Below are 10,089 nucleotides of genomic sequence, written 5' to 3'. Positions count from 1 at the left end.
TGTGGAGAAATAACAGCTTTGTCCAGTGGCCGACCCAGGCTTTAGCCACGGCCTAAAGCGGGTCTGCGCACCGCCACGTTCAAGACACCCCCCCGGTAAAACACTGCTCAGCTGGGAGTGTCCATTTCATCCCCTCGCAACCTCCAAACAAAATGTAGAAAAATACGCCGCAGGCTACGACTGGGGGTCAAGTGGATCGGCTTTGTGCATCGCAGTTTGGAGTCTGCAGAGACTCTCCTCCGGCAGCATTCACACACTGGAGCAGCGAACCGGCTGTCCGTGTGAATATCAAGGAGGAGCGGGAGGAAAACGAGAGGGGAGGAGGCGGAGAGGAGGAGATGCTCTGTGGGGCAAAGAAGCCAGAAATGAGCCGAAAGTTTGGGTTTGTCAGGTTGTGTTCAGGAGATCGTATGCAGCAGGTGTCTCTATTACCACGACAGACAGTGTTTCTGTGGCTCTAGGTCACATGCACTGTGCACTCAATACTGGTCCCATCGAGGATCAGTTTCTCATCAACGAATCTCATGAAAAGACAAAAGCCAACAATGCATTGATCCGTCTCTCAAGCCACAATAGTTTCTTTTTTTTAAAGGGCAATTAAGTCTCCAGCTGGGCACTGTAGTTTACTCAAACAGGAGTAAATGCTGCATTTGTAAGGGACTACTTTAAGCCGTGGATCGATACACATGTGATACACACACGTGAGATTGTGAGCATCTTACCGTTTACGGCCACACAGACCATGCTTTGTTTTGTAGGATCACTTTGTAGTGACTTTTAAAAATAAAGTCTGGCCGTGGATGTCGTCCTGTTTTTTTGTTCCCATGAAGCTGGTTTTCCAGTGGGAACGAGATTCAGGTCAATAACGTGTCTTTAGACAAGAAGCTCTAATCAAGCCTGAAGGTCTCCATCTGAGCCTCATTTCCATTCCCCGACCCGCAAGGCGAGGTAACACAGTCCCGAGGTACGCAGTTTGAGCAAAGGCTCCACGACCAGCCTTCACCTGCAGCTTGGTCAATAGATATGGAAATGATGAATGGCCAAATTCTTCTAACTGAAGGGAAATAATGGAGCATAGACACGGTAAAGAAAAGAGTGACAGTGATGACTGTAGCACATCTGGCGCTTTGGTCAATGTAATTGTCAGCTTCATTGGCACTTTTCAAAGACAAGGTTACTCAATTCATCACGATGGGGAGCAAAAAATAAATCCTGCATATAAGCAAAGCAACTCAATATTCTCTTGCATAATAATAAGATGAGTGTCGAGGTGAGACAGAAGTAGTATCATCAAAAAAACAATTTTAAATAGGCTACGAAATGTAAAAAAAAAAAAAAGAAAGATTAATATTGTTTCTCAAGCTTTCATCCAGAGTCACAGAGGATTAATGCCTGTACTCTTGAGGGAACCTATTGAAGTGAAACTAACATATTCGGTCCGCGGCGAAGTTTAATTAGGACTGTGTTTTGATGAGTTTTACTCACTAAAACCAGAGAGAACCAGGACGAAACATGGGAAGAGGGGTGAAGCGATCGAGTCACGTGAACAAAGAGAGAGCAGTAATCACGGATTAGACCGTGGAACGCCGGCAAGTGAGACTCGGCGGCGTGTCAGTCAATAGCAGCCCCACGTTCTCCATGACTACCCTAATTGTCGTCACCGTCCGCAGGAATTACACGTCGTTCGGGTTTTCGCAGCCCCGTGACGTTTCCATGGGCCCGGCTGTGTAAACTTCCACCCTTTTGATGGTGGATTTAGGCTTGTGTGTTTGTTTGGAAGTCATTAGAATGGCATTAGTTGTCATAGCGCCCACACATCATGCTTCCAGAACACAGCTATATCAAGATATGTACAAAAAGCATGTTGCATTCATCAGTTCCAGGAAACATCAGTGTCGTGTGTGTAAAGCGCTCGTTGTTGGGTTAGAGCACGGTGGCCACAGTGGAATTGTGCGATTATGCAACCATTCATGTTGAGGGGCTAATGCCGGAGATTAGACACCTGTGTGACAAAGTCGTTGAGGGCACCGAGGGGAACACTGTGTACCGACATCCGCTAATGTCGCAGGTCAAGCTCTAATCTGTTTGCATACAACAAAAACATGTGAAGCAGTCCCTTGATTGATGTACATATGGGCATAGATCCCTATTTGATTTTGTCAAGGACTTGGTAAAAGGGGTCCAGCTCAACTTTTGATCAGAGTCCTCTTCTTCATATCCGTCATTATTCTAGTCATTTACATCATGGAAACGCAGCTTAACACTTGAATCGAAAAATTGTATTCCAGGGAGGATGCAAAAAGGTCCTTGTACTTTTCCTTCATGCTTATCCTCCAAAGAATTATACTAGCTTTGTGTGTAGTCTCTGACAGTACAAAAACAACAACATTGCATGCAGCAGTCAGACCATGTGAGCAGAGTGTTATGGTCTGACTAGCTTTTAGAATATTTTAGAATATTTTTTACACACACATTCCCTCGCTATAGTCTTTTCTTGGGTTTATGGTGATAATCAAGGTGTTAACCCAGAATGAAAAGCTTTGGGTCAAATTGTTTACATGTATGCCCAGCTGCACATGTCAACAAACTCTCTCTCCCACATCTCTTCATTAAGACAGATAGTTACTTTATTAAACCCGCACGGGGAAGTTCTTTCGCTACAGCAGTAATTATGGTACAGGTAAATAAAATAACAGAGAAATAATATTAAATATCAAATGCACAATATATACAAAAAGAAGTATTAATTCTGAGTACTTTGTTTTACCCATTTCAGTCTGCTGGGGATGGTTGATGTATTTATATATTTATTTCTATTCCATGTTTGGCCACTACCATAGCAAATAATCCATTTTTGGGGGGGAGCTGTAGTAATACCGCCGCGGCAGCAGGTGGCAGTAGCGCGCAGGCTACCGCCACTATCGCCCTGAGGAAAATATAACGACGAGGAAGATTTAGCATCAACAGTGCGAGACTAGCAGAGGTAACGTTTCCCCATCATTGTTTGACCTGTACGGTTCCATCGTAATTCTAGACGTTAAATAGCATTGACTTATTTCCAAATGTGTACCGTTTCGTATGACGCTATTGCGACACTAGCTGCTCAGGCAAATGCTAGCCGTTAGCTTTAGCGGTTTTAGCTAGGCGAACTAGCAGCTGCAGCGAGCTAAGCTGTCATTATTTTATGCGTATGTGGGTGTATGTACGCTGAATGAGAGGCTTAGCGCGTTATGTGGCTTCATAATCCGTTATAAAGAACCAATAGCTCACTATTTTTAGCCTTTTACGTCAATTACGCTAGCGTCTTCGTGTCCGCTGCGCCTCACATTGCCTCATCTCTTGGCAGATTTTGTTTTTTTCTGGCCCAGATATTTAGCAGCCAGTGACAAAGCTTTTGAAAATGGACACAAGAGCCTGGAGGAATCCGTATCATGACTACGATGGCAACCCTGCGTCCACACAGGCGCTCTTTGACTGCCAGGGAAAGGTAATGCACACATATTTCTATATATAAATAAATATATACATATATAAATAATGTATTTTGCACGTGATTCGTGTAACGGTAACCCTCACAATTTAACATTTTTTTCCCTCTGTTCCTCCAGCTCACAGCAGAGTTCGCCCAACGGCTGAGCAGCAAGATCAGCGAGCTTCTAGCTGTCATGGAGAACGGCCTCAAGTCCGCGGACGCGAGAGATTGCACCACTTACACCGGCTGGGCAGGTGATGATAATGAAGACACCGTTACACACACGAGTGACGTCATAGGATCCGCGCGCTGTGATCACGTGACTGACCCAGAGCAGAGGTCACGCGTGATTGGATGCTCAATAATGCACTTTTTTTTATGCCTTTTTTTCATGTTTGTTCTGTACTTAAACAAATATGTTTTGATGCTTAAATTTTCCTTCACAAATTATGATTATATTTACAAATTAAGGGTCGTACTCAACATTATAAAAAATGATTCAATGAGGCATCTGAAAGACTTTCCCATCCGGTTTAAAGCTTACTGCTTTAACAGTGTTATTCATACTCATTTTGTTAATTTTTTTTTCTATTTCAATATTTAGATAATGATAATAGACGACCAATAAATCCAGAAAATATTAATATTTACAAAGAGATTTAAAAATAAATGAATCCACAGTCAAAATACTTACATTTCTGGTTACTTTCTTCATCGTTTCAGCTCTACTTGAATTTTATTAAGTCACAGTATTAGCAGTTTAAAACAGTCTACAGCAGAAACATGTGTAGTGTGTGTGTCTGTCCACAGGCATTGCTCTGCTCTACCTGCACCTCCACAACGTGTTCAGGGACGACTCTTTGCTCCAGAGAGCTCTGGAGTACGTCAACCGCAGCCTGAAGTGTTTGACCCGGCGCCACGACGTCACCTTCCTGTGCGGGGACGCGGGGCCCCTGGCTGTAGCCGCTGTGGTCTACCATCGCCTGCAGAGGGTGCAAGAGACCGACGAGTGCATCAACAGGTCAGTCTGGGATGCGTTTTATTAGGTTTAGATTGTCACATGTATCGTTTCATACTTTAATTCTCGCTGTTTATGTTCCGTATTACAGGCTGTGTGTAATCGAGGTTTACCTATCAAATATTTAATGCAGTTGGAGAACAATAGGTCTTGGTTTGCAGTCCTAGAGAAATGCGCTCACGTGTAGCTGCGACCGTGTTTGGGAACATGCTGCTTAAACTAAATGCTTGTGATTGGCCAGACTGTTTATCTGTGACCACTTTGATTGGACGAACCGGAGCATTACTCCAATCACAAATGGGTGAATATCGCTCCTGATCCTGTTAAATTAACTGCCAAAGGTAGGATGGTTTTATTATCAATCGTACAGTCATGGGTCATCATGGATCGTTCATTGGTGGGTCGCGTCAGACGGCCGGGCGGATTCACGAGCTCTGCCTGTTTTCTGCTACTCCCCCAGACTGCTGCAGTTTCACCAGAACGTGGTGAAAGGTGCAGGCGGGCTGCCCGATGAGCTGCTTTACGGGCGGATGGGTTTCCTCTACTCCCTCGTCTTCGTCAACCAGCAGCTGGGGCAGGACAGGATCCCGCTGCAGTACATCCAGCAGGTAGGGAGGACTTTTTACATCCAGGACAGGCTGACTCATCACCTACATGCAAAGAGCTTATGCAGTAACGATGGAACGAGAGGGAATTAACCCCTAATTAGACAAATAAAAGAAAAAAAAGCATTAACTTTGACATGAAAACTGTAATATGGAACAAACTAAAATAACGTTGCTTCCCTCCTCAGATCAGCGAGTCCGTGCTGGTGTCAGGCGAGCACCTCAGCAGGAAGTTCAGGGTCCAGAACCACAGCCCCCTGATGTACGAGTGGTACCAGGAGCAGTACGTCGGCGCCGCCCACGGCCTGGCCGGCATCTACTACTACCTCATGCAGGTAGAACGGGCCTCCTGTGTCCACTTTGTGGAGCAATTTTCTACACGAGCGTTGTTGTTTCTATATATTTTTATTAGCAGTAGTAATTGTTTCAGCACTTAAGTGAGCCCTAAGTGATTAAATGTCGCCTGTGTATTCTTTCTTTCGCTCTGTCAGGTGAGCGCAAAAGTTTATTTCGGACCCTTTTTACAATCCCTGTGCTGTAGCTAAGCTAACGCTCTGTAAACGCGCTCCGGTCTCTCTCACAGCCAGGCTTCGTCTGCGTGGAGGAGTACGTCCACAGGCTGGTGAAGCCCAGCGTCGACCACGTCTGCCGCCTCAAGTTCCCCACGGGAAACTACCCTCCCTGTATCGGGGACGACCGGGACCTGCTGGTGCACTGGTGCCACGGGTCCCCGGGGGTGGTGTACATGCTCCTGCAGGCATACAGGGTAAACACTGAGGGAGCGATGGATGTTTAGATTTGAACAAGCCATTTGGAGGATAAGAAGAGAGAACCATCGAAATGTCTCTGTCAGACAGAGAAGCTCTCTCGTCTTAATGTCCCTCTCCTCCCTCGTCCCAGGCCTTCGGAGTGCCCCAGTACCTGGAGGACGCCCTGCAGTGTGGAGAGGTGGTGTGGCACTGCGGCCTGCTGAAGAAGGGATACGGCCTGTGTCACGGTGCGGCGGGCAACGCCTACACCTTCCTGGCCCTCTACCGGCTAACGCAGGACCCCAAGCACCTTTACAGAGCCTGCATGGTGAGAGAGCACGGGGGGTGGGGGGGGTTTAATGTGAGAGGCAGGCTCTTTTATGTTTATTGACAATAGGTTGGTAGCTGTCTGTGCGGGGGGGGGGGCGGCTCTTTGGGTGCCCTCCAGATGGCACGAGTCTCCACGCGTGCCGCCGTTAGCATGAATCTGTTCATCGAGGATGGAAATAGACTCCCAGACTGACGCTGTGGTCGCAACCCGATACCTCCGGCTCAGACGCCGGGATTCCACAGTTTTTAGCCGTTGTTGACGGTTCAGCTGCAGTTCACTATTGTGGTAGAATGGGAATGTTATGGTGACACCGCCTCTCTCTCTCTCTCTCTCTCTCTCTGTCTCTCTCTCCAGTTTGCAGACTGGTGCATGAACTACGGCAAACATGGATGCCGAACACCAGACACTCCCTTCTCACTTTTTGAAGGTAGTATTTTGATGACATGTCCCACACACATCCTGTTATCATTGCTTGGTAGAGCCGATTAGATCGAATCACGATATAAAAACGATATTTTTATATTTAAGTTACTGCGAGGAACTTGTACCTGTTCAAATGAATGTCTATGTAGTAGGAAACGGACAAAACAACAACTTCCCTGCGATAATGAACAGTGTGCATGGCTATAGATGGCTATAGATGGCTATAGATGGCTACAGATGGCTCTAGATGGCTATGGATGGCTATAGATGGCTACAGATGGCTCTAGATGGCTATGGATGGCTATGGATGACGATAGATGGCTACAGCACTGTATCGCGTCTCTGTTACGTTGTTCCTGAAGCTGTGAACTCACCGCGTCACTTCCTGTTTGCAGGCATGGCGGGCACCATCTACTTCTTGGCTGACATCCTGCAGCCAATGAAAGCCAGGTTCCCGGCCTTCGAGGTGTAAAGGTCCCCCCCCCCCACCCCACCCACAGGTAGTCGCCCCCCCCGCCCCACCCCCCACTCCACACTGTGGGAAAATATAACAAGGAGAAGACCCACATTTTTGCTCTCTGTCACACTCATGCATGAAAGCACCACATTCACAACAATCGACATTGTGCCATGTTTTTTCCTGCTCTACTCTACCGGGAACTTTACATGTTATTAACGGGATTTATCCTATACTCGCATCTCAACTACATAATTGTCTCAACAAAAAAAATGTCAAAGGTGAGAGCTTGCCTCGGTTTTTTTGTTCCTCTTTTGTGTATAAAATAATTAAATTCTGTGGCTGTTGCTCAGATTGTGATTTCTTTTGAAGGTTTCAGCAAAAAGGAAGGAAACTAGTTTTCTGGCTATTAAAAAAAAACAAAAAAAAAAAACTAATAAAACAACAGAACATCACAAAATATTGTGTTAAAACTAAATGGTGTTTAGCTAACACTCAGCAACTGTATATTTGCTAATCTGTAAGCTTGATATGTTGAAGGAAATGGATCGCTTTAGTTTGTTTTTGGTTTTCTTTTTCAGAGTCAACAGCAAAGCTAGTAACAACGCACTAAATATAATGCAGTCCAAGCTGTGCCATGTGTTAAGGGATCAACCCCAGAGTGTAAACTGTTGCCTGTCCTTTGCACTGTCTGAGCAATAAACCATGTGTCTTTTTACAGCTGTCGTCCTCTCGTGCATTTCACTACTTCTTGCTCTTTGTTTTGGTGCGATCGTGCAGGGGAAGCGCCACAGGGGGGCAGCGGCGAGTCCGCAGCTTTGTGAATTATTAATGTTTGACCTCCGCCTGGCAAACGAGCCACTGAATGTGCTCTGACTCGATAAGTGAAGAAGTCAAACCCTGAAGTAACACACGCTCCTTCTCTCTCACTGTAAACAGCCTTCAGGCGTGTAGCTCTCAGAAGAAGCCGCATAATCGGTTTCCTCTATGTGCTGCTTGGCTCAGCCGGTCCGGTCTCTTTTCCAAATAAGGCTCACAGAACCCTCCAGAAAGCCAAGCGACGACACAATGCCGCCGCTCTTTTTAAGCTCCCCGTGTCCGTGCTTCTGTACGCTGGTCGGGGTCTCAGAGAGAGAGAGAGGGGGGGGGTTACTGTACCAGGGAGTCTCGAGATGCGTTCATTTTCAGAAACCGAGCACCTCCTGCAGGGATTGGGAGTAAAAATAGAGCTCATCTGTCCCGGGGAGTGGGGGGCCGGACGGCTCTGCTCCTTCTGTTCTTCAGCTGCAGGACTTCAGATCCTCTGTGTGCTTCAGCTGTCTTTTGAACAAACAAACAGAAAACTGTCCTCATCAGTTATTGTGCCATGTCGATGTTCATAATGATCTGACTGTCTATTAATTCATATATTAGTGTTTTTACGGGTTTTAATGAGCTTGTTAATAAAAGAGTCTAAAACATAGTGTTCATCAGAGGTGTGTGTGACTGTGACACACACTGCATCTCGCTGTAGTTTAACTTGTAATGCATTGAAAATGGGTCAGTGTATGAATCTGTGCAGATTAAAAGAAATGCCCCGTTTTGTGCTAACTAATGTATTTGCAGTTTTATCAAATCTGAAAATATGGCAAGAAGAAGCTCCACGTTTATGACCACAAAGCTGAGCATCAATGTGGTGTCGATTTCAAATATTTCCGTTCATAACAAACTAGGGTTTTGTAACAGAAGGAAGATGGACTCTGATTTAGGATTAAGTCAAAATGATGTTTCCATATTTTGAATTGAGTAAGAAAGAAAGTTCTTCACTTACAACAACAATCAGGCAGGAACCGTTTATTTGCTCCCATCAGAGTAAGTATGACAATTCAGTAAATGTTTCCTATTTTCTCAATTTATTTAGCATTTTCAGAATAGAGTAAGAATAAAGCTTCAGTGTTGGTGCCAGGCATGACTAAATAAATCAAAGGTTTTTTTGTATTTTATTTTATGTCTAAAAGTATGTCTGAAGTCTAACTGTTTTTCAGAATAAATCAAACTGTAAATATTAAATATATATAAAAATATTTTCACTTAATTCTCAAAATGCAAAAACAAAAAAGTCTTCCTCCCATTTTGGGCCTTATGCATTCCACTAATGCTCTCCCGTATGCATGGGACTATGATTTTTGTTTTACGGCCGATACTAAACTTGTTTTATGCATCGTCTGCATTATTAATGCGTTCCTTTTAATGTTGCCATCAGCACCATGGAGAGCTCTGCTCGAGACGGAACCGCCGCTCTGCGCTCGGGTCTCTTAACCTCCATCGATAGTGCAATCAAGTCTTTACTTCAGGGTAACTTCATCTATTATCACCATTCCACCGCCTCAATCGCCCTCCAATGCATTATATAGTGCTCAATTCACCGCCGCGATGCATTACCTTTGGGATGCCTCTATTAATTATGCACTATGTTGGAGCTAATCTGACGCATCGATCCTCTGATTTTAAGGAAACGTAAAGCTCACGCAGTAGAATTCTGAAGGTAGAAGTGCTCGAGTTTGCCTGAATGGACTCAGCTTTTCAATCTTTTTTTTTTTCCGCCCTGCTGTTATTTAACCATAAGAGGAGGAGCGCGCTCGCCGGTTAAAAATACCACCTTGTAAACGAGCCCTGTGTGCGAGGAGCCCCTCCGAGGTGGACCGCTAGCTTTCTGACTTTACTGCATTTTCACCGCCACGGCCCAACCGTGCATCTCCCTCCAAAAAAAGAAAATCTACATTTCAACTAAACAGAAGTTTTATTTTAAAGAATTAAATACATAAAACAAAAACAAAAAAGACAATCCTGAGACACGAGACGCGGAGTCTTGACGCGGTTATTTGGCCTTCTATAAATACCCCTGTCCCCTTCTAAAGGCCTACTCCCACTACACGGGGCGCAGCTCTCCTTTCCGTTTGCCCTAAGAAAGTTAAAGATGTTCCAGCGTGTCATCCGATCCGCCCTACTGGCACATGTGACGTCACGGGCCCGGGTTAAATAAGAGGGGCTTTGA

The 10,089-nt window shown here is 45.2% G+C and overlaps 1 protein-coding gene across 2 annotated transcripts; it reads left to right on the top strand.

Moving 5' to 3' along the window:
• Window positions 1-344: 344 nt before the first annotated feature.
• lancl1 (LanC antibiotic synthetase component C-like 1 (bacterial)) lies at window positions 345-7,775 on the top strand. 2 transcript variants are annotated; one of them, XM_068719874.1, is made up of 10 exons: window positions 345-2,983; window positions 3,369-3,487; window positions 3,609-3,726; window positions 4,283-4,493; window positions 4,951-5,098; window positions 5,284-5,430; window positions 5,679-5,861; window positions 5,996-6,172; window positions 6,530-6,602; window positions 6,994-7,775. In XM_068719874.1, the coding sequence occupies exons 2-10, from the start codon at window positions 3,401-3,403 to the stop codon at window positions 7,068-7,070; spliced, it is 1,221 nt and encodes a 406-aa protein (XP_068575975.1). In that variant the 5' UTR covers window positions 345-2,983; window positions 3,369-3,400; the 3' UTR covers window positions 7,071-7,775. The 2 variants fall into 2 exon arrangements, with proteins under 2 accessions (XP_068575975.1, XP_068575973.1); XM_068719872.1 differs by having other exon boundaries at window positions 349-2,983; window positions 3,347-3,487.
• The last annotated feature ends 2,314 nt before the right edge of the window (window positions 7,776-10,089 follow it).

The sequence above is a fragment of the Cebidichthys violaceus genome, unplaced genomic scaffold, assembly GCF_023349555.1.
Source record: "Cebidichthys violaceus isolate CVI_PGR_0920_01 unplaced genomic scaffold, fCebVio1.0.p SCAF_24, whole genome shotgun sequence".
NCBI classification, from domain to species: Eukaryota; Metazoa; Chordata; class Actinopteri; order Perciformes; family Stichaeidae; genus Cebidichthys; species Cebidichthys violaceus.
Note: the sequence above shows the minus strand (reverse complement) of the source record. Positions and strands in the feature narration are given on the sequence as shown.

Coding starts and splice junctions, on each gene's coding strand:
- lancl1 (XM_068719874.1), top strand. CDS start 3,401: ATGGACACAAGAGCCTGGAGGAATCCGTATCATGACTACGATGGCAAC. Junction 3,488..3,608: donor TCTTTGACTGCCAGGGAAAG/GTAATGCACACA, acceptor CTGTTCCTCCAG/CTCACAGCAGAGTTCGCCCA. Junction 3,727..4,282: donor CACTTACACCGGCTGGGCAG/GTGATGATAATG, acceptor GTCTGTCCACAG/GCATTGCTCTGCTCTACCTG.